General features: G+C 40.0%; 1 protein-coding gene across 3 annotated transcripts in view; it reads right to left on the bottom strand.

The window, feature by feature from the left end:
- The window catches only part of NAALAD2 (N-acetylated alpha-linked acidic dipeptidase 2), a 49,927-nt gene extending 25,206 nt beyond the window's left edge, over positions 1-24,721 (bottom strand). Inside the window, exons 1-8 of one of the 3 annotated variants that reach the window (XM_043876620.1) lie at positions 24,602-24,721; positions 23,517-23,628; positions 14,541-14,727; positions 12,965-13,066; positions 12,146-12,271; positions 8,263-8,449; positions 3,533-3,626; positions 2,305-2,403 (exon numbers count right to left, since the gene is read on the bottom strand). In XM_043876620.1, coding sequence (XP_043732555.1) covers positions 2,305-2,403; positions 3,533-3,626; positions 8,263-8,449; positions 12,146-12,271; positions 12,965-13,066; positions 14,541-14,727; positions 23,517-23,628; positions 24,602-24,644 — 950 coding nt within the window. In that variant the 5' untranslated portion in view covers positions 24,645-24,721. Of the gene's footprint in view, positions 1-2,304; positions 2,404-3,532; positions 3,627-8,262; positions 8,450-12,145; positions 12,272-12,964; positions 13,067-14,540; positions 14,728-23,516; positions 23,629-24,597 lie in introns of all 3 variants that reach the window. The other 2 variants (XM_043876602.1, XM_043876612.1) reach the window with 2 other exon arrangements.
- Between the last annotated feature and the right edge of the window lie 340 nt (positions 24,722-25,061).

Here is a 25,061-nt window from a genome sequence, read left to right as displayed (position 1 = left end):
TTCCCTTATTGCATTAAATAAAATTTTTATACAAATTCATTTTATATTTGTATGAGAATTATGGTTTTACTTAAAAAAAAATCATCCTTTATCATTTCTGGAAGTCCCACTGAGATGTACAATGGATTCTTCTTGGAGAGCCAAGAATGGGCAGCTTAAACCCAGACATATTTTCCTTGATTCCCAGATGTAAATTCCAAGCAGCAATAAAATTTTAACTTGGCTGAATCTCTGTATCTCCAACTTATTTTTTTCTACTGATTCTGTGTTCTGTTTATGTTTCTAGTTTGCTTACAGCAGGTAAGTTACACCCCATTTGTGGTGGCAATGGTAAAGAATTTGGTTTCAGGTCTTATCATTGGCAATCTTAAGTTGATCAATACATTATTATTAAGATCTCTTAGATGAGAAATGACACAGAGTCTTGTTTTTAGCAATTATTTTTTAAAAAATTGTGTATTTGCCCATTTTGAGTTCAAATCAAATAGAGTTTTTTGCTCATGGTGCAAAGCTTTTTGATATCTTCACCAGGGAGATGTTCTGTTTCTGAGCTTACTCTTGAACTGTGACTGTAGCTATGTGTTTATTGATTTATCTGTGTTTGTATGTTTCTGTTTATAAATCAGAAAGGCTTATATCTTTCATTGTGTACCTCGAGAGCATATTAATAATTAGATAATAAAGTCTCTTATATTAAAAGATGTCCATTCTAATTGAGAGACAGAGATAAATAAGCACGTACATAAAAATATTTCTAACATTTCTATAAAATAAAACTGAACTCTTTAGTTTATAAAATAAAATAAATAAAATAAAAATAGTTTATAAATAAATAAAATAAAAATAGTTTATAAAATAAAATAAATAAAATAAAATAAAATAAAATAGTTTATAAAATAAAACTGAACTTTAAAGGGCTTCCCATGTGGTGCTAGTGGTAAAGAATCTGTCTGCCAATGTAGCAGATGCAAGAGACCCAGGTTCGATCCTTGTGTTGGGAAGATCCCCTGGAGAAGGAAATGGCAACTCACTCCAGTATTCTTGCCTGGAAAAATCCCATGGACAGAGGAGCCTGGCGGGCTACAGTCCACAGGGTTGCAAAGTCGGACATGGCTGAACACTTGTCAGCAGCAGTAATTTAAAAGTTCTGAAATAAAACTCTTAACAGAAATTAAAAGACATTCTCAGAATACAATTTCATATTGTTAAGTAAATTTCTAGCAAACAAGACTGACTTAATAATTTTGTCTTAATACAGCTATATTTTCTCCAATTCATCAGTTTTTAAGTTTCCCTTCCTCTCTACCTTTCAAGCAAATCAGAGTACTTAAAGTTCTGATCATGCCATGATGTTCTACAACTCCGGACGAGCTGTTCTCTGCTACCGGCATTTCCTACCTAATTTGACCCACTGGAAAATTTATTCTTTCTGTAAAATTAAGCTCAATGAAACATATTCTGCGATCACACCTCCTCAAAAGTGCTACAACGGTTGATAACAGTAATAACTAAAAAAAGTATATAGAGCCTTATAACAGTCACGTGCATACCCATTTTAACTTATTTAACCCCCACACACAGGAAGTGATCAGTAAAAGGCTGGAACCTTTCTCTTTTACTCCTTCCCTTAAGTTAAGCTAGTGCTTCATATGCATAGCATTTTGACAACTACCTGAAGAGCTATTTAGAAACATTAGGTAAAGAGGGAAGTGAAGGGACTCCCCTGGTGGTCGAGTGGCTGAGACTCCATCTCCCAGTGCAGGCAGCCCCAGCTCAGCCCCCCATCAGGGACGGTACCACCTGCCCCAGCCAAGACCTGGCAGAGCCAAACAAATACTTTAGAAAAAAAAAGAGGAGAGTTAAAATGTTAAACCTGTAACTCATATGTAGCAATTTTTGAGATGTAAAAAACAAATGTTGTGATAGCCCTGTTGGAAGAAGAATTTAATACATCATTCCATAAGTAGTTCTGCTTAGTCACCCAGTTGTGTCCAACTCTTTGCAGGCCTCTTGGACTGGAGGCTGCCAGCCTCCTGTGTCCATGGGGTTTCCCAGGCAAGAATACTGGAGTGGGTTGCCATTTCCTTCTCCAGGGGATCTTCCCGACCCAGGGATTGAAACCAGGTCTCCTGCATTGCCATCTGAGCCACAAGGGAAGCTCTAAGTACTTCTAAATGATAAATACTCACTATGAAAAATGAGAAAAATAAGATAAGCAAAACAAAACTGGCAGAACACTTATCTTGACATTTTTCCATTAAATATGTAAACTTTTTCTGGGATACTAAAGTAACATAAAATTACCTGAAAGAATCATGTCCTATAAAGCCAGGACCAATGTTGTAACTCACGTTAAGACCTCCCTTCCAGCTCTCATTTGGTGAAGCAATTCCTCCCAAATAGCTGTCAAGAGAAAATGAAAATGACAGAAAAAAAGGCTGAGCAGCACAATTTCTAAAAGAAATCACAAAGTAAGCTGATGAGGTTTTATTCAGACATTTAACAAATATATATTGAGGATTTACTAAGTGCTGGGAACTAAAATTTCCTTCCTTTGCAGAGCTTACATCCTAGCGAGAGAATCATAACAGAGACACGTAAGTAAAATGTTCATATGCTAGTGGTTAAGAGCTAAGGAGCGGAATTCTGTAGCTGTCCAGAGGTTAGGAGTCGGCCTTTCACTGCCTGGGCCTGAGTTCAAGCCCTGGTCGAGGAACTAAGATCCCATGTGCTTCATAGCACATCCTCCCACCAAAAAAAAGAGCTAAGGAGAAAACAACCAAAATAGTGAGGGGAAATGGGAAACATCAGTGCATCAGCCTTTCTGCTTCTGACTTTAATTATTTACATAGGGAAGCATTAGGTTCAAGAAATCCTAAACATATGAAATTAAGGAGAAGAAGAAATTAATTTCTAGAAAAGCTGCTGGTTACACAGTAGCCACTCAAAAAGCAATTACTGAATTGCATTTGTACATACATTAAACAAAAAACAGACATTAGGAAATCTGAAAAGGAACCAACAAGTTATAAAATACAGTAATAGCAAACACTGACTGAATGTTTTTCATATGATATTTATATAATGATTTCATCTACTCATAAAAACTCTATCAGGCAGAAACTAGTTCTGTCTTCATTTCAGAGAAAGAACCTGAATCAGAGAAAGACTGAATAACTGGTGTAACTTTACACATCTAGTGAGTTGTGGGCATCACCACATTTTTGAAATGAAGGTCAAATACAAATACCTAAGATAACCTCACTGCTTGAAAAATCTCAAGTCAATATTTTTATCTTTGGACATAGTTTTTCCTTTTGAGACTTTCACTTGTAGCAAATACAGGAATGTTTTCTTATTATTTCTTAGTTATTAAACTGCTCTTTCCTTATGGAAAAAAAGATGTGTTCTGTATTTCCTACTTCAGGAGTCAATTCTGATACAAGACTTCACTTTTAACATAGGTTTTAGAAGAGAAAATAGATGTTTAGTTTAATATATCTTATTCTCAAATACAACTAGAAAACTATACCGTAATAGTATTTCTGCATCATTATATCCAATGGGATGTACGGGGATTTGGGGAATTCCCACTCCATCTTCAACATCAAGTCTGAAGGCATACTCTGCAGAAACCAATTGCATAAGAGGAAAACAGTTGAGGAATCTGAGCAAAGAGTATAAAGGAATTCTTGCTATTACTAATGCACATTTGCTATATGTTTGATATTATACCCAAAATTTAAAGTTCCCCCAAAGTGACTGTTTTATCCAATATGGGGTCTATTTAATTTGACAGTAAAAAATTAAATCATTTACATTTTAATGTAAAATAAATTACAGGAATTACAGATTCTCATATTTGCTTTGACATTTCATGTAATTCTCTTGAATTTTCCAAGAATATTTCCTTAGATATCCTGAATCCTTTTTAGAGAAGCTTCAGTTAACTAAATACCTGGAAAATGTGTCCCAGATTCTGAAACTAGAAAGAACTGTAAAAAAAGAACTGAAGGGAATGCAAAATGCTGGGCTGGATAAAGATTGAAATCAAGATTGCCAGGAGAAATATCAATAACCTCAGATATGCAGATGATACCACCCTTATGGCAGAAATGAAGGGGAACTAAAGAGCCTCTTGGTGAAAGTGAAAGAGGAGAGTGAAAAAGTTGGCTTAAAGCTCAACATTCAGAAAACTAAGATCATGGCATTTGGTCCCATCACTTCATGGCAAACAGATGGGGAAACAGTGGAAACAGTGACAGACTTTATTTTAGGGGGCTCCAAAATCACTGCAGATGATGACTGCAGCTATGAAATTAACAGACGCTTGCTCCTTGGAAGAAAAACTATGACCAACCTAGACAGCATATTAAAAAGCAGAGACATTACTTTGTCAACAAAGGTCCATCTAGTTAAAAGCTATGGTTTTTCTGGTAGTCATGTATGGATGTGAGAGTTGGATTATAAAGAAAGCTGAGCACTGAAGAATTGATGCTTTTGAACTGTGGTGTTGGAGAAGAGTCTTGAGAGTCCCTTGGAGCAACCAGTCCATCCTAAAGGAAATCAGTCCTGAATATTCATTGGAAGGACTGATGCTGAAGCTGGATCTCCAATTACTTTTACCACCTGATGAGAAGAACTGACTCACTGAAAAAGACCCTAATGCTGGGAAAGACTGAAGGCAGAAGAAGGGGACGACAGAGGATGAGATGGTTGGATGGCATCACCAACTTGACGGATATGAGTTTGAGTAAACTCCGGGATTGATGATGAACAGGGAAACCTGGTGTGCTACAGTCTACGGGGCCACAAAGAGTTAGACATGACTGAGTGACTGAACTAAGTGGTGTTGGGAATAAGTGAAAATTTCTTACTCAAATAATAACAATATACTCCTTAAAGGAAGATGAAAAGTATTGTCAGGCTTAAATTCTAATTGGGACTTGTGGTTTCACCCAAAACAGAGTTTTCTAGAGCATTAAAACAACTATCTTATAAAAAAGAGAGGTTTCAAACAAGTTACATCAGATTCCAGTTTAAGAAACTGAAAAAATAAGAGCAAATGAAGCAAAAATTAGCAGGAGAAAGGATATATCCTACTAAAGACCAGAACAGAAATGTTAGAAATAGAAAACAGACAAATGATAGAAATTATCAATGAAATCCAAAGCTGGTTCCCTGAGTGGATTAACAAAACTGATAAATCCCTTGCAAGACAAATCAAGAAAGAGAGATATAAGCCATCAATATCAGAAATAAAGAAGAGAATAGCACTCCAGTACCTGCAGAAAAGGGAGAGAAGAAAGGAAGAACATTACAAACAACTATGTGCCCATAAATTTAACAACTTAGATGAAATGGACAAAATTTTAAACTAGCAAATCTCACTCAAGATTAAATACGTAACCTAAACAGCCATATATCTACTGAAGAAATTTAATTTGCAGTTAAAAACATTCCTACCAACAAAATACCAGGCCCCTATCAATTCACTGAAGGATTCTACATCACGCCATATGTCACGCTCAGTCACTCAGTCACATCTGACTCTTTGCGACCTCATGGACTATAGCCCAGCAGGCTTCTCTCTCCATGGGATTCTCCAGGCAAGAATACTGGAGTGGGTTGCCATCTCCTCCTCCAGGGGATCTTCCTGACCCAGGAATCAAACCTGCATCTCTGGAGTCTCCCGCATTGGTAGGTGGACTCTTTACCACTGAGCCACATTTACAGAAAAAAATCAAACCCATTCTACACAAACACTTGCAGAAAAATGAAGAAGATGAAGTGATTTTTAATTCATTCCATGAAGTCAATGTTACTGCTACTAAAATGAGACAGAGATACTGCAAGAAAGTAAATTGATAGGACAATATCCGTTATCATCAAAGACAGATTCTTAGCAAAATTTTTAGCACAAATTCAGTAATACACCAATATTGCATAGAGGAATACTACAATGAGGACTCCCTGGTGGTCCAGTGGTTAAGAATCCGCCTGCCCGTGCAGCACATGGGTTCGGTCCCTGGTCCAGGAAGGTCGCACATGCTGCAGCTACACCCCTGAGCCACAGCTACTGAGCCTGGATGCCGAGGCTGCTAAAGCTCGTGTACCTAGTCTGCACTCCGCGACGAGAAGCCACGGCAACGTGAAGCGTGTGCACTGCAACTTGAGAGTAGCCCCTGCTCACTGCAACTAGAGAAAGCCTGCACACAGCCATGAAGACTCAGCGTAGTCATAAATAATTAAAAGAAAAAAAAGGATGTTCCATTAGAACATTGTTTCGGTTTGACACTCAAAAATCAATCTGGGGAATTTCCTGGTAGCCTAGTGATTAGGATTCTGTCTTTATAACCATGGCCTGCCTTCAATACCTTATTCGAGAACATCCAATAAGCTGCATGGGGTGCATCCCCCCACTCCAATCAATATATATAATTGAAAAAAAAACATAGATAAGAACAATTTAAGATCATTTCATTAGGTACAGTAAAAGAATCCGACAAAATTCAGTACACATTGCTAGTCAAATGAGATAAATATGCTAAGATAAAAATTTATAGCACTTTAAGATAGAAGTGAACTTCCTCAATCTGATAAAAAAAGAATCTATAAAATCTGAAAAAAAAAAGAAAAACAAAAACAAACCTATAGCTAAGATCCTACTTAACAGAGAAAGACAGGGACAGTCTTTGGGGCAGAAACACGGCAAGGATATCTGCTCTAACAACTTTTTAAAGCAATGTCCTAGAAGTACCAGATACTACAATAAGAAAAGAAAAAGAAAAGGCATCCAGAATAGAAACAAAGAAATAAAACTCTCTTTATGTGCATATGACATGATCACCTATGCAAAAGCTGATGGAATCCACAAAAACCTAGCAGAACTAATTACTGATGAGTTTACAGAATACAAGATCAATACATAAGATCAGTATGTTTCCTCTAGAAACAACATTTCCATTTATTAACAATGGCCAACTGGAAATTGAAATTTAAAATGTAAATAACACTATGAAATTATTATGGATAAATGTGAAAAAGACACATGATCTGTACAGTGAAACAACAAATGTGCTGAGAGAAAGTTACGGATACCTGAGTAAATTGAGAGCTGTTCCATGTTTATGGGTCAGGAGATCCCGTATTTTAAAGTATCAATTTTCCCAAAACTGAGCTATAGGTTTAATTCAACCTCAATCAACCTCCCAGGAGACTTTTGGTAGAAACTGATAAGCCAGTTCTAAAATTCACATGGGAAGGAACCAGAATAGCTACCAAAACTTTGAAAAAGAATTGTAACTTGACTTTCATATCAATTAGAATGTAAAGTTAAAAAGATCAACCATACTAAGCACTGACAAGGATGCAACAAATGGAACACTCACATACTGCTGCTAGAATGCAAAATGGTACAACCACTTTGGAAAACAATTTGAAAATCATATATCATGTTATGCAGCCATGCCATTTCTATTCATTTACTCAAGAGAGACAAAAGTATATATACATATAAAGACTTGCATACAACTGTTCATAGCAGTTTTATGTGTAATATCTCCAAAACTCAAAGCAATCTAAATTCCCAAGAATAACTGAACAAATAAACAAACTGTAGAATATTCAATGGAATACCATTCAACAACCAGGACAAAAAGAACTGAAATATTGACACAGACATCAACACAGCTGAAGCTCAAAATAATTATACTAGACAGAAGGCAAAACAAAGATTCCTAGGGATTGGCAGGGAGGGAGGGGGGTTGAGAGGAAGGCATCACAAAAAGATGAGATAAAACTTTTTGGGGTAATGGACACATTCATTATCTTGATTGTGGATATGGTTACACAAATGTGAAAATCTTTTCCACTTCACATATTAAATCACACAAAAATCTCATTGGTATTTTCAAAAATAGAAATATGCGATCTATAGAAAAATAAAATCATTACACAGTTCAGAAACCCTAAGTTCTAGTTTGCTAAGAATAGTATTACTCTGGACATGTGTTCTTCAACCTCTACTAAAGGGAGAAGAGAACTGAACTGTCTACTCCCCCTCTTCACGTCCACACCTCATGGAAACTTAAAGCTGAAATAATAAAAGCGAAATTCTTTTTAAATTCCTAGCAGTGGCAATCCAAAATACAATTGTGCACAATTTTAATGTTATTCTATAGATGCTTACTTTCATGCCTTCTGTAAGGACAAGTAATATTTTTGCAAAAAGGAGTGGGCCATAACAGGCTCATCTGTTACCTTTAGCTGGATAGCCTGGAGTGAGGGGGTCACCAGCACCATTCAGATTTAACACATTCCCTCTCTGGGCTGCAGTTCCAGGAAGGTTCCACCCTTTGGGATATGGCTGTACCCCAGGAGCAGAGTAGTCAGCTGGATCTGAGTACAAGATGATTCCCTTGGCTCCTGCCGACATGGCATTTTTAACCTTCAGGGGCAATAAGCAATCCATAATGTAGAAATGGCGAAAGGCTGACTTACCCATGTAAGATAAAGCCAATTTAATAACATATGGAAACTTACACACTGTTTTATTATCACACTGGTAACAATCAGTTCTTTTTGGCCTGAATTCGATTTCTGCCTAGGTAGTCTTAACAACTCGCATTTATTCAACATAACTCCAAACACGTTATTACCTTTTCTGTGAAGCATTCCTATTATTCCTAAAACTGCAAAATTAATGTCTTTCTTTTCTATACATCTTCTGTATTTTGTGTATGATTATATTACAAGATGGAGCAAAGCATTGTAAAATAACTTTTAAACATCTTTTTTCTCTACTACTATTTTTGAGAACAAGGACCTTGTCTAACTCACTTTAACTATCTACCCCTTAGTGTTTGGGGTTTCCCAGGTGGCTCAGTGATAAAGAATCTGCCTGCAATGGAGGCAACGCAGGAGATATGGGTTCTATTCCCGGGTCAGGAAGATCCCCTGGAGGAGAGCATGGCAACCCACTCCACTATTCTTGCCTGGACACTCCCATGGACAGAGAAGCTTGCTGGGCTACAGTCCATTGGATCCCAAAGAGTTGGACATGACCGAGGTGACTGAGCATGCACACTCTCCAATGTTCAGAACACCACAGACTTCAGTTCAGTTCAGTCACTCAGTTGTGTTCAACTCTGTGACCTCATGAACCACAGCACGCCAGGCCTCCCTGTCCATCACCAACTCCCAGAGTCCACCCAAACCCATGTCTATTGAGTCAGTGATGCCATCCAACCATCTCATCCTGTCGTCCCCTTCTCCTCCTGCCCTCAATCTTTCCCAACATCAGGGTCTTTTCAAATGAGTCAGCTCTTCACATCAGGTGGCCAAAGTATTGGAGTTTCAGCTTCAGCATCAGTCCTTCCAATGAACACCCAGGACTGATCTCCCTCAGGATGGACTGGTTGGATCTCCTTGCTGTCCAAGGGACTCTCAAGAGTCTTCTCCAACACCACAGTTCAAAAGCATCAATTCTTCAAGCACTCAGCTTTCTTTATAGTTCAAATCTCACATCCATACATGACCACTGGAAAAACCATAGCCTTGACTAGACAGACCTTTGTTGACAAAGTAATGCCTCTGCTTTTGAATATGCTGTCTAGGTTGGTCATAACTTTCCTCCCAAGGAGTAAGCGTCTTTTAATTTCATGGCTGCAGTCACCATCTGCAGTGATTTTGGAGCCCAGAAAAATAAAGTCAGCCAGTTTCCACTGTTTCCCCATCGATTTGCCTTGAAGTGATGGGACCAGATGCCATGATCTGAGTTTTTTGAATGTTGAGCTTTAAGCCAACTTTTTCACTCTCCTCTTTCACTTTCATCAAGAGGCTCTTTAATTCCTCTTCATTTTCTGCCATAAGGGTTGTGTCATCTGCATATCTGAGGTTATTGATATTTCTCCCGGCAATCTCCAGCTTGTGCTTCCTCCAGACCATAGACTTAAGATGATGCAAACATCTGTGGAACTAAGAAAGTTAATTTAAAATTCTACACAGGTGAAGTCCTTGGTGGTCCAATGGTTAACACTCCATAATCTCACTGCAGAGAGCCTGGGGCAGAAGAGGAGAAGAGAAAGAAGAGAAGAAAATCTACCCAGAACTTAGTGTCTGAAACATCGCCCAGTGTTTTGTAAATGTTTCTAACAATTCAAACTGACCACAAATAGGAAAATGTATCCTGTAAGATACTGAGTTCTTGATTACCAGAAGCAGTATAATGAAAGATAGATAACCATTAATCAGCTAAAACACTTCCCAGTATTCAGACAAAGATTAGAAAAAGCAAAATCTGATACAACTTTTTTGAAGTACAAATCGATGATGCCCATCAAACTTTTGAAATAATGTACAATTGATCCTTGAACAATGCAGGGTTAATCCAAGAATAACTTAGGCTTGGCCCTCTGTATTCTCCATTTGTCTGCATCTGTGGTTTCAACCAACCTCTGACCTTGTAGAAACTGTGTGAATGCATGCATAGTTGCCCATTCCTGTTCAACTCTTTGTCACCCTATGGACTGTGGCCTGCCAAGCTCCTTTGTCCATGGGACTTTTTAGGCAAGAATACTGGAGTTGGTTGCCCTTTTCTACTCCAGGAGATCTTGACCCAGAGACTGAACCCATACCTCCTGTGTGTCTCCTGCATTAGCAGGCCGCTGTGCCACCTGGGAAGCCATGTAGTAATTGGTCTGACGTGTAGTAATAGTAATAATACTATTATTAACTATTGAAAATATCCATGTACAAGTGGACTCACATAGTTCAAATCTATGTTGCCATAGATTTGAGCCAACTGTACACTATGATTTAGCCATTCAGCTTATAGGAGTGAATCTATATTACAAAAATCCTCACACAAATGTTTAAGTACATATGGACGAAGATGCTCACAATACAAATATTTGTAATGGTAACAAATTTAAGACAAGACAAGCGGAATGGTTAAATAAATTGCTTAATAATTCTGTGAAATATTGCATAGCCATCTAAAATGACGAGGGAGGAACTTCCCTGATGGTCCAGCAGCCAAGACTTGGAGCTCCCATGCAGGGAGCCCAGGCGTGATCCCTGGTCAGGGAACTAGATGTCACATGCTGCTCATAAGAGCTCAAGCGCCGTGACTAGAGATCCCGTGTGCTGCAACGAAAACTCGGTACAGCCAAACAAATAAAGATTTTTTAAAAATGAGGTATTTAAAAAAAAAAAAAAAAAAAAAATGAGGTATTTACTTAATAAGCAGTTACAAGAAACTACTCAGTACCAGTAACTATCCTAAGTGCTTTCAAATGTAAGGTTGATAAATCCTACTGTGGATTCTAAGAGATTAATGTTATTATTAGCATTCCTATTTCACGTAAGAAGAAACACTGGCACCGAGAGGTTAAGTAACTGGCTCACAGTAAAAGATCTAGAGCACCAGAACCCACACCAAACAAGAAGCCAGGTTACACAGATCTAGCAGCCTATACTCTTAACCATTTTATTATGTAACTCTCAATGTGCTGACCTCTGAGTTATTATTGAGTGAAAAAATAAATTCATACAATATGTAGTATCTGATGCCCTCTTTGTTTTAAAGAAAAAAAGAAATTATGTAAAATGAGTATATGAAGACATACATTCATATTTCACAAAATTAGGCCTGAAAGGACCTATTAAGAATTGATTATGTCTGGGCAATGAATGAATTGAGTAAAATATGGATTTTCATTTTTTAGTTTATATAAAATTTCATTTTAATAAAAAAAAAGATAGCTTTGGTAGTAAAACTAAGAAGAATAATTTCCCTTTCCAGATAGGCGAGGTAGCAAAAACAACAACAATGACAAAAGACAAGCAAAGAAATAAACCCCCAGGATTTTTCTGTGCAACCATGAAAATAACAAATTTATAAATATATACATGGCAATGTTGGAGAAGGAAATGGCAACCCACTCCAGTATTCTTGCCTGGAGAATCCCACGGACAGAGGAGCCTGGCGGGCTCCAGTCCATGGGGTCATGAGAGTCAGACACTACTTAGTGACTCCACCAACCAATGGCAATTTTTGGAAACCATAATGCAAATAATGTAAACAATTTATATTTACTGGTTATATACTATTTTTCCCTTAGAAAAGCAAATAACAAAGTACTTTGTTTCCTCTGAAGATTTTCCCATATCTTGCAATAACAATCTTTCCAGTGCAGTTGATGTTCATCTCTCTTTCTAGTTTGAAAAAGTCTTCAGTACGAGCGTAGTTCACATATACAAGCTCCCCCTGTTGGAAATAAAAATAAAAACAAACAACAACAACAAAAATACAAAACACTGCTAAAGAGAAAACCAATGTAGAAGTGTGCTCCAAAATACTGCATTATAATAAAAAGTTATCTTTCTTGTCTTGGGCTTAATAAACTGACCCATGCTAATTCTGGAGAAGTCTTTTAAAATATTTCAATATCCTGAAAGTTAACAAAAAAAAAAAGAAGAGACAATATGTAAGATATTTAAACAGTGTTTAAGTGTTTGAAGAAATTACTACTGTACACTGAACTATGGGAAATAGTATAAATAAAAGTAGCCACGTTATTTCCAACCATGGTATTTATTTCCAACCATAGTATTAAGAACTTCTGTGGTATGATTTATCAATTCAGATCTACAAATCTATAACAAAGTCAGACAATGAACAAAGGAAAAACGTTTGAAATCTACTGCCCTTACTGAATCAGACATGTTCAGCAGTTTCTTAGTTATTTCAAAGAGTGGCACGTGCTTATCAGGGTCTGGTTCTCAAGTTTTTGTTTTTTTTTTTTTTCTTTTCTAAAAATTGTTTTTAGGGAGGTTATGTAGAGGATGGAATCCCAAAGTATGAATTAACATGTATGATCCACCTAATTTCCTTGGTTTTAGTCCTTTACATAGGTATTTTTACGTAAAGGCTTAAAGAACTGAGTGTCTTTTATTTTACCTCTGGCACACCTGGGGGTGAAAAGGCATTGTAGGGTGGTACAATATTCTTAACATTCTCATATCCATCTGGTGGTGGCTCAACGTATGATGTATTGAAAATCTAGCAAGAATTGAAACACATAAAGTTAGAAACATTTCAGACTGCTATTAAAGAATAATACATTTTGTGTGCAAAAGGCCTAAATAGATATTTCTTTAAAGAAGACATACAGATGGTGAACAGGCACATGAAAAGATGCTCAACATTGCTAACCATCAGAGGAATGCAGAACAAATGCTAGAAAAGGTGCAGAGAAAAAGGAACCCTCCTACACCATTAGTGGGGGTATAAATTGGTACAGCCACCATACAGGACAGTGTGACGGCGCCTTAAAAAACTAAAAACAGAGCTACTGTATGATCTAGCAATTCTACTCGTGGGCATATATACAGAAAAGACAAAAACTTTAATTTGAAAAGGTATATGCACCCAAAGATTTGAAACAGCACTATTTATAATAGCTGAGACATGGAAACAAGCCACATGCCCACTAACAGACAACTGGTTTAATAAGATTTGGTTTACATATACAATGGAATATTACTCAGCCATAAAGGAGTATTGAATACTGCCATTTGCAAGCAAGAGGGGTAGACCTAGAGAATATCATACTAAATGAAGTATGTCAGAGACACAAATACATCACTTTTATTTGGAATATAAAAAATAACACAGATCCATCTATACACAAAGAGAAAGGTTTACAGACACAGAAAACAACTTATGATTACTAAAGAAGAAAGGGATGTGCTCTGCTCAGTCGTGTCCAACTCTTTGTAACCCCATGGACTGTAGCCCGCCAAGCTCCTCTGTCCATGGGATTCTCCAGATAAGAACACTCAAGTGGGTTGCCATGCCCTGCTCCAGGGAATCTTCCCAACCCGGGGATCAAACCCAGGTCTCCCACGTTGCAAGCAGATTCTTTACCATCTGAGCCACCAGGGAAGCCCTGGGGGAAGGAATAAAATAGGAGTAAAGGATTCACAATTCCCAGGTGGCTCAAGGGGTAAAGAACCTACTTGCTAATGCAAGAGACACGGGCAGGAGACACAGGTTTGATCCCTGGGTTGGGAAGATCCCCTTAGAATGAAATGGCGACCTACTCCCGTATTCTGGGGCTTCCCAGGTGGTGCTAGTGGTGAAGAACCTGCTGCCAAGGCAGGAGACATAAGAGACTCGGGTTCGATCCCTGGGTCAGGAACATCCCCTGAAGGAGGAAATGGCAACCCACTCCAGTACTCTTGCCTGGAGAATCCCATGGCCAGAGTATCCTGCCAGGGTATGACCCATGGGGTCAAAAAGAGTCAGACACAGCTGAACCAACTTAGCACGCACTATAGGATTTACAGATACACTAACAGATACACTAACAGATATTAACAGATACATTAAGTAGGGAAGCAACGAAGGTTTACTGTGTAACACAGGGAACAATATTCAATAACTTATAATAATCTATAATGGGAAATAATCTGAAAAAAATTTACATAAAATGGAATCACTTTGCTGTACACCTAAACTATAAATCAGTCACCTCAATTCCATGTTCATCCGTGACTGATATGTAGCTGGCATCTGTCTCATTAGGGTAAGACAGGAGAACGTCATAGTGCACCAACTCGGCTGAATCCAGTCCAAATTTCTTCCACTGACTCTGGATTTTCTTGGCAAGCAATAAATTTTGTTCCGTTCCTGCCAGATGAGGTAACTTTGTAAACGAACTGAAATGAAAATAAAATTAAAGTGGGATTCAAAGACTATATTCAGAAAATGTGCTAGGAACTCTTCTAGATGCATAACTCATATTTTACACTTAAGTATCATTTCTATAATCAAGATATAAAAGACACAGCTAGGGATTTCTAGATATGCCAGTTTTTAAATATTTGTGTGTAACTACAGTTTTTACATTGTGCTTGCAGGAAACATGCTATGCACAGGCCTGTACTATAATTTACTGGGCTTCTTTGAAAAATAAGAATGACTTTCTCATCACCCCCAGGTGAAGGGCTGGGAGCAGTAAAAAGTACATCATGGAAAGACATCTTGAAAACAAGATGCTGAAGTATTGATGTGACTAATGGGAAACCAGCAGTGACCAGAGCCTTGAGGGGGTTTCTGAGAAAGGGCGTCACTAGCCGAAGGGCTAAACAGAAGCATGAAAGGCCTGAAGGTTTGACATCTGAGATTGTAAAGAACTATCTCTAGGGCCCAAACAAGGAAGGAGAAGTTAATAATAAAAGGCATGCAAGGATTAGGATCTGGGCTTTTGCCTGTGAATGGCATCAGTCCCCTGGTCCCCCACTTCATTTCTGAGTCTTCTTTTTCCTTTATTCTTCTATGGCTCCGCTCCCTCAGTTGGTTCACTGTTGGGCTGGTCCTGACAGTGCTCCTCAGAAAAGAACACATCCCGTGGTGAACAGTCAGCAGGGACTCGGGGACAAGAAAACACGATGCAAGGACGGCACATCCCTACGCCACCGGTGCTAACTTCTTGCTGCTTATCAGGAAGTGAAGATGTTCTCAAACAAAGATCATGTTTGCCAGACACAGTCGGGCAGCCGTGCTAGCATGCACTTGTGGTGCTGTTTTCACCCGACTGTATACAGTTGTTTATTTATCCCATTGAAGTTCAAGTCCATGCAGCTTTATGTTTGTATTTCCAAAGGCTCAGTACTTGCCTGTTATCCAGGAATCACATAATACAGATTTACTGAACTGAGTTTGGGGAATGATCTCTTTGTTCTGAGTCTAAATGATTCGCAACAGTTAAGTAACTTCACATACAGTTTCAAATGAAATTCGCTTTGCTTGAGGTAAATATTTTAAAAGTTTCCCAAACCCCCTCCCTCTGTAAGTAGGGCAATTATACTTCTACACACTGGTGTTTTAGTCAATCATAGAACAACCAAAAAAGACAGAGTAGAGCAAAATCAGTACTTACTGAAAACTTACTATATGCCAGTAACCCGATGAGGTATTTCACATGGGCTTTCTGATTTAATCCTGATCACCCTTCTTCCATTGTCCCCATTTTGCAAATGAGGAAATGGAGAGCAGTTAAATAAGTTGCTTATAATTTAGTAGGGCTTCCCTCGTAGCTCAGTCGGTAAAGAATCTGCCTGCAATGCAGGAGACCTGGGTTTGATTCCTGGATTTGATTTAATTGAGGAATTAAATCATTCATCTGATCATACTGATCAACTGCTTAAAATCCTTCTATGGCTCCTTATATTCTGCATTATAAAGTTCACATTGGACATAGCATTTGGACCCTTTTTTTCATTGATCCACTTTCCAGCTTCACTTCTCACCACTCACCTTATAAACTTCTTTACTCTTATCCTTTAATATGCTAATTGGTCTCCTAAAATCATCACCCTTTTTAGCCTTTGCACAAGGTCTTCTCTTAGACAAAAGTATCATCCTACTTATGTAAATATCGCTGTACACCTCTCCTAGTCATTTACCTTCCCCGCCTGTAAGCTATTAACCATTCATTATGATACTTCGATCATTTTCTTTTCTGTGAAGCTTTCCACGTCTATTATCATTTAATTAAAGCTGCAAGTTACTGATATTTAATACCATACAATATTTGTGGGGGGAAGAAAAAGTATCAGGACTTCCCTTATGGTCCAGTGATTAAGAATCCACCTTCCCACACATGCACTTTGACTTAAAGCATTCCTGACAGGAAGCCTCAAAGGGCCAAGCCAGTTGCTGACAATCCAAAACAAAGGTCTTGAATACAGAGACCCATGAAGGGAAAGCCAAGAAAAAAAAAAAAGGATCCGCCTTGCAATGCAGGGAATGCCGGTTTGATCCCTGGTCAGGGAACTAAGAGCCCATGTTTCACAGGGCAACTAAGCCCACACGCCACAACTAGAGACGACCCCGTGCTGCGAAAAGAGCCTGTGGGCTGTAACTGAGACCCGACGCAATCAAGCAAAATAAACTAATTTTTTTTAAAAAGTATTAATGTGTTTGCAGACAGAAGCTTTTGCATAAGAAAACCACTGGGGCTGGGGATATTTAAAATTCTACTACATATAATTCATTATTATTTTATTTCCTTTAGTGAATAAATAATATTCTTACAGCTGGGGAGGGGGGTAAGGTAAGTATATTCCCTTCATTTAAGGTGAAGGATTAATCATTAAGGTTTGCCTCTCACCTTTTCAGCAACCCACTGAAATGAAAGAAGTGCAAAAAAAAAAAAAGCATCAAGGAACAACTTTACTGAATTTCTCCTTATGGTCCCAAGACGGGCACTGCAGCTCCACACATCATATATTCATGCTACAATGTTCAGGAGAAGTTATTTCCTCTTTTGTGTTCCTTTCAACAGAGGAAAACTTTGTAGTGGATCTCAACTAAATTTTTCTCCTGTTTCATCAGACATAATACGGTCATGTGCATGCGTGTATGTGCTCGCTCAGTCGTGTCCTACTCTTTATGAGCCAGTGGGCTGCAGCCCACCAGGCTCCTCTGACCATGGAGTTTTCCAGGCAAGAATACTGGAGTGGGTTGCCATTTCCTCCTCCAGGGGATCTTCCTGACCCAGAGATTGAACCGCTTCTCTTGTGTCTTCTGCATTGGCAGGTGGATCTCCTCAGGAAACTGTAGTACATCCCTAGGGCTTTCCTGTTTGCTCAGACAGTAAAGAATCCACCCACAACGCAGGAGACCTGGGTTCGATCCCTGGGTTGGGAAGTTCCCCAGGGGAAGGAAATGGCAACCCACTCCAGTATTCTTGCTTGGCGAATTTAATGGACAAAGGAGCCTGGCAGGGACTGAACCACAGTCCATGAGGTCACAAAGAGCTGGACACGACTGAGCAACTAACACACACAGTACATCCCTACAATGAATGAACAGATTAAAAGACTCTTTCTAATTTGCTCACAAATTCAATGCAATTTTAATCAAAGTTCCAGCAGGCATTTTTTTTCTTTGGTAGGAATTAAGAAGTTGATTTTAAAATTTATTTGGAAATGCAAATAAAATAGTCAAAGCAATTTTTAAAAAGCAAAATATGTAGGATCAACTCTATCTCATTTTCAACTTACTATTAAGCTATACCAAACAAGACAACATGGTACTGAGATTAATAGATCAACAGAAGAAAATATTTTGCTGACAAAGGTCCATATAAGTCCAAGCTGTGGTTTTTGCAGTCATGTGAGAGTTGGACCATAAAGAAGGCTGAGCAGTGAAGAATTGATGCTTTCGGACCATGGTGCTAGAGAAGACTCTCGAGAGCCCCTTGGACAGCAAGACCAAAACAAAATCCTAAAGGAAATCAACCCTGAATATCCACTGGAAGGACTGATGCTGAAGCTGAAGCTCCAATATTCTGGTCACCTAATGCAAAGAGCCAACTCATTGGAAAAGACCCTGATGCTGGAAAAGATTGAAGGCAGGAGGAGAAGTCAGTGACAGAGGATAAGATGGTTGGATGGCATCACTGACTCAATGGACACAAGTCTGAGCAAACTCCAGGAGATAGTGAAGGACAGGGAAGCATGGTGGGCTGCAGTACATGGGGTTGCAAAGAGTCGGACATGACTGAGCGACACAATGACAGAAGAAAATATAATATTCAAAAACAGGCCATTATGGTCAAGTGATTTTAGTCAAAGATATCAAAGCTATTCAAATGGGAAAGGGAAGTTTTTTAAACAAATCTTATAGAAATAATTACATATTTGTATTTAGAAAATCATCAACTCATATCATACTGCACATAAAAATTACCTTGAAGTGGACCACTGACCTAAATGTGCAAGCTACAATCATAAAACTTCAAAAATAATCTTCACAACTTCTCATAGGCTAAATTAGATAGAACACAAAAGTATGAACTATAAGACAAAAATTGTTCAACTGGACTTTATCAAAATTTAAAATCCCTGCCCCATATAAACTCCATTGAGAAAATAAAAAAGGCCAACCATAGAACAGAAAATACTCACATGACTGACAAAAGAATGTATAAAGAACTTTTACACTCAATAACAAAACAAAATAATTTTTAAATGAAAAAAAAAACATTGAACAGGGACCATATAAAAGATATGCAAATGTCCAATAAGCACACAAGGAGATGCTTAATATCACCAACCATCAAGGAAATATAAATTAAAACCACAATGAGATACTGCTACATGCATGCATGCCAAGTCGCTTCAGTCATGTCTGACTCTTTGCAACCCCATGGACTGTAGCCTGCCAGGCTCCTTTGTCCATGGGATTTTCCAGGCAAGAATTCTGGAGTGGGTTGCTATGCCCTCCTGCAGGGATCTTCCAGATCCAGGGATAGAACCTATATCTCTCATGTCTCACACACATTCAGGCGAGTCCTTTACTAGTGCCATCTGAGAAGCCCAACACTAATACACACCTACTAAAATGGTTAAAATGAAACAACCAATATTACTAAGGTAGGAATATAAAATGGTATACCACTTTTGAAATTTGTCATTTTCTTAAAAAGTTAAACATATGCTTATCACCCAACACAGCCATTCCAAGAGAAATGAAAACATACATAAACACATGTTCATTCCAACTTTGTTCACCATGATCAAAAACCAGAAACAACCCAATACCCATCAACTACATATTGGGGTCTATCTATAAAATCTATTCATTGGAAGGGCTGATGCTGACACTCCAATATTTTGGTCACCTGATGCAAACAATTAACTCATTGGGAAAGACCCTGATGCTGGGAAAGATTGAAGGCAGGAGGAGAAGGGGATGACAGAGGATGAGATGGTTGAATGGCATTTCCAACTCGACAGACATGAGTTTGAGCAAGCTCCGGGAATTAGAAATGGACAGGGAGGCCTGGCGTGCTGCAGTCCACGGGATGGAAAGAGTCGGACAAGACTGAGTGACTGAACTGAACTGATCCATACAACAGAATAATACTCAGCAATAAAAAGCAATGTACTCCACAGATATAATCAACAACCTGGCTGAATTCCAAAATCATACATGATGCTGAGTGAAAGACACAAAAAAGCACATACTGTATGATTCTATTTATATAAAATATTAGAAGATAAAAAGGAATCCATAGTAAGAGAGTGAAGGAGGAATAACCGCAAAGCCTTGATACATTTTTTCTGTCTCTTGATTGAGGAGGTTGGCTGAGTGTATTATGCATATGTCATTACTCTCAAATTGTAAACTTTATATGGATGCAGTATATTTTATGAAAATTCAGTTCAGCTCAGTTCAGTCGCTCAGTCATGTCTGACTCTTTACGACCCCATGGACCACAGCACGCCAGGCCTCCCTGTCCATCACCAATTCCCAGAGTTTAGCCAACCTCATGTCCACTGAGTGGGTGATGCCATCCAACCATCTCATCCTGTCGTCCCCTTCTCCTCCTGCCCTCAATCTTTCCCAACATCAGGGTCTTTTCAAGTGAGTCAGCTCTTTGCATCAGGTGGCCAAAGTATTGGAGTTTCAGCGTCAACATCAGTCCCTCCAATGAACACTCAGGACTGATCTCCTTTAGGATGGACTGGTTGGATCTCCTTGCAGTCCAAGGGACTCTCAAGAGTCCTCTCCATACGTGTAAATCTATGGCTGATTCATATCAATGTATGACAAAACCCACTGAAATGTTGTGAAGTAATTAGCCTCCAACTAAAAAAAAAAAAAAAAAAAAGTGGAAAGGAGAAATAAATAGAACCCGAAAGCAAAAAGGAAACCATTGGAAAGACAAATACATTAAGCCAAAGCCTCTTTATAGAACTGTCATATAAAAAAAAGTAGGCTACAGAATAAAAGCTTTTTTTTTTTTTCATTACAAAAAAAAAAAAAAAGAGTCCTCTCCAACACCACAGTTCAAAGGCATCAATTCTTCGGCGCTCAGCTTTCTTTATAGTCCAACTCTCACATCCATACATGACTACTGGAAAAACCATAGCCTTGACTAGATGGACCTTTGTTGGCCAAGTAATGTCTCTGCTTTTTAATACGCTGTCTAGGTTGGTCATAACTTTCCTTCTAAGGAGTAAGCATCTTTTAATTTCATGGCTGCAATCACCACCTGCAGAGATTTTGGAGCCCCCCCCAAAATAAAGTCAGCCACTGTTTCCCCATTGATTTGCCTTGAAGAGATGGGACCGGATGCCAGATCTGAGTTTTCTGAATGTTGAGCTTTAAGCCAGCTTTTTCACTCTCCTCTTTCATCAAGAGGCTTCTTCACTTTCTGCCATAAGAGTGATGTTATCTGCACATCTGAGGTTATTGATATTTCTCCAGGCAACCTTGACTCCAGCTTGTGCTTCCTCCAGCCCAGCATTTCTCATGATGTGCTCTGCATGTAAGTTAAATAAGCAGGGTGACAGCACTGGCTTGAGGTCAGGACACCCGTCTGGTTTGAGTTCCAGTTCTGGCCCTGCTGGCTGGGGGCCTCCCCAGAATTTCTCCAGGTTATCAAAGGACTAGTGTGCTTTCGCCAGTTTGGAAACTATGAAAGGTCTGATGCTGCACAGATTCTTTTTTTATATATTATTTATTTATTTATTTTTGATTGCTCTGGGTCTTCGTTGCTGCGCGTGGGCTTTCTCTTGTTGCAAAGCGCAGTCTCTAGGCTCACCAGCTTCAGATACAGATCAAGAGGGGTAGGTCTTTGGAGCACCTTTAATTTTCCAGGATGTTTGTTAACGTCAGCCTAACACATGGTGCAGGCGCCACCTAGTGGTGAAAATGGCTGTAGCAGTTGGAGAGATGCTCAGCTATTAGTATTTCCCCAGGTGTAGGAGGCAAAGGTGAGGCTGTATGCAGGTGACCCCACCTTTTGGCCAGGATGACAAGTCTCTGAATACAGCTATAAGAGGCATGGGGAGAAATATGCCCCTTGGTTCTGCCAATATACACTGTGTGACCTTGGCCCAGTACCTTTCCCTCTCTGGGTCTCAGCTTCCTCATCTGCAACCTGAGGGAGTTGAATGAATGTGGGGACTATGGATCTGTGGTGGGGGATTCTGTGAAGTCCCTGAAATTTAAAGAAAAATTTGTATGTATGTGTGAAAAAAAAAAAAAGCAGGGTGACAATATACAGCCTTGACACACTCCTTTTCCTATTTGGAACCAGTTTGTTGTTTCATGTCCAGTTCTAACTGTTGCTTCCTAACCTGAATACAGGTTTCTCAAGAGGCAGGTCAGGTGGTCTGGTATTCCAGTCTCTTGAAGAATTTTCCACAGTTTATTGTGATCCACACAGTCAAAGGCTTTGGCATAGTCAATAAAGCAGAAATAGATGTTTTTCTGGAACTCCCTTGCTTTTTCGATGATCCAGCGGATGTTGGCAATTTGATCTCTGATTTCTCTGCCTTTTCTAAAGCTAGCTTGAACATCTGGAAGTTCACGGTTCATGTATTGCTGAAGCTTGGCTTGGAGAATTTTGAGCATTCCTTTACTAGTGTGTGAGATGAGTACAATTGTCTGGTAGTTTGAACATTCTTTGGCAATGCTTTTCTTTGGGATTGGGTTGAAAACTGACCTTTTCCAGTCCTGTGGCCACTGCTGAGTTTTCCAAATAGTACAGCACTTTCAGAGCATCATCTTTTAGTAGGTGAAATAGCTCAACTGGAATTCCATCACCTCCACTAGCTTTGTTCATAGTGATGCTTCCTAAGGCCCACCTGACTTCACATTCCAGGATGTCTGGCTCTAGGTGAGTGATCACACCATCGTGATTATCTGGGTCGTGAAGATCTTTACTGTATAGTTCTTCTGTGTATTCTTGCCGTCTCTTCTTAATATCTTCTGCTTCTGTTAGGTTCATACCATTTCTGTCCTTTATTGAGCCCATCTTTGCATGAAATGTTCCCTTGGTATCTCTAATTTTCTTATACCTCAATAAAACTGTTTTTGTTTGTTTGTTTGTTTGTTTTTAGTGAAATAAATGTCACAATAGCTGCCTTCAAGCACTTCATAATCACTCTCCTGAATGTCATTCTTTCTCTTGCTAAGACACTGGGGGGTTTGCACTGATCCTTTTGCTTTCATTCTGTCCTCTTTATGTTCCTTAAGTTTGTAGATGGGACAAAGGTTTAATTTGTGGTGAACAGAATCTGAAACTTTAATCTCTTTCTCTCTAAATCAAAGTTTACCACCATCTGAGTCTTCCTGATAGAATGTGACATTTAAATAAATTCCCTGATTAAACTCAGGCCTGGGGAACAGAGAGTAACCTTCAGCTGCCATCCAAAGTACATGAAGTTGGAACATCTCTTAATAAAGAAACCAAAGACTTTTTCTGCACATGAAGTTAGGGAAGAAAGACTTTGCAACATTCAAATAGATTTTACTCTTAAGAGTTGTATAAACGGACATTTAAACTATCAGGAATTAATATGATATTATATCATTTCACACAAAGAAGGTTACCCACATGAATATAATCAGTTTTCAAACAGTTCTCACTCTGCATTGTTTCAAAATTCTTATTTTTAAGATCAATTATTTAAAACAAACTTACCGAAGAAATGATTTTATATTATCAGCTTTCATCTCAGATATCAGTTTCCACCTTAGATTCTGGTGACTGTCTGCTGAAGTGCCCAGATCTTTGAGGGGCTTACTAAGCCAACCTGTGGCGGGGGGAGGGGGGAGCAGATACATAGACACATGCATATTACAGACACAATAAGTGCTTTTGAATTTTATAAAAACTAAGGGTCCCCCCACCCAACACAAAGAGCCCTCAGCAGGGAAACAGATCACGGGGAGCATTACAAAAAATTCAAACTTAAATGCAGAAAACCTTCAAATTCCGCTTTGTAATTCTGAGTTGGTTAAAGGAGTTTTAGATGAGAGAATCTTGTCATTCCCCCGTGTTATGTATTAGAGCACGGGCCTCTGTTTCTTGTTCGCCCACCGAGGTCTGCTTCACAGCGCAGCGGCTGACACACGGGGAGGATTTCCCAGAGATTTTTGCAATAAATGATCACAGAAGGGCAGTTGTAAGTTTCGACTCTTGGAAACGAAATAAACTCCTTGACCCCTGCGAATAATGGCAACTCTAAAGTTTCTTTACAACGGCTCTTAACAGTACCCTGACTGAGTGAAAGGCGCTCAGTCGTGTCCGACTCTTTGCGACCCCGTAGACTGTATAGGCATGGCATTCTCCAGGCCAGAATCCTGGAGTGGGTAGCCGTTCCCTTCTCCAAGGGATCTTCCCAACCCAGGGATCGAACTAACGTCTCCCACATTGCAAGTGGATTCCTTACCGCCTGAGACAACAGAGAAGCCCAAGAATACAGGAGTGGGTAGCTTATCCCTCCTCCAGCGGATCTTCCCGACCCAGGAATCGAATGGGGTCTCCTGCACTGCAGGCGGATTCTTTACCAGCTGAGCCACCAGGAAAGCCCGGAGCTCGGCATGTTAAAGACTTGAATTGCTACCACCCTTTACTAGAAAGGCCGGAATGCACCGCATTCGGCTTGCAGTCGGGCTGGGACGCGGCGCCGCGGCCGTCCCCGGCGGCTGTCGGGCTTCTCTCCACGCAGGCCGCAGGGGGAGGGGCGCCTGGCGCCCGGGACAGGGGTCGGCACACTTACCCACCGTAAATCCAGCCAGGAAGGACGCCAGCGCTGCGGCCAGGCATATCCACAGGTACCGCCCGCGCGCGTCTCGGGCCATGGCTTCCTCGGGCAGCAGCGGGAGGCGCCGGCCGCAGGGGCGCGCCGCGGGGGCGCGGGCGAGCCGGGAGCGCGCCGCGGGGGCGCGGGCGAGCCGGGGGCGCGCGACCGGGCGCGGGCGGGCCCACCAGGCGGCCGCCCAGCGCGGTCCCCGCGGCGGGTCCTCAGGGGCCCGCCGGCCTCCGCGCGGCTCCGAAGGCGTAGGGACGCCGGCCCCGAGCTCGCGGTCCCTGTGGTCGCCCGGGGGCCTCGACGGGGCTGAGGCGACCCTGCGGGGGGTGGAGACATCCTTCTTGGTGGCAGGCTCCGTCCGCTCTGTCCACCCCGGGCAAAGTCTGCGTTCGCGGGGAGGCCGCTGAAAAATGCCCCCTAAAGAAACTCTA

This window comes from Cervus elaphus, chromosome 2 (genome assembly GCF_910594005.1).
Source record: "Cervus elaphus chromosome 2, mCerEla1.1, whole genome shotgun sequence".
Taxonomy (NCBI): domain Eukaryota; kingdom Metazoa; phylum Chordata; class Mammalia; order Artiodactyla; family Cervidae; genus Cervus; species Cervus elaphus.
Note: the sequence above shows the minus strand (reverse complement) of the source record. Positions and strands in the feature narration are given on the sequence as shown.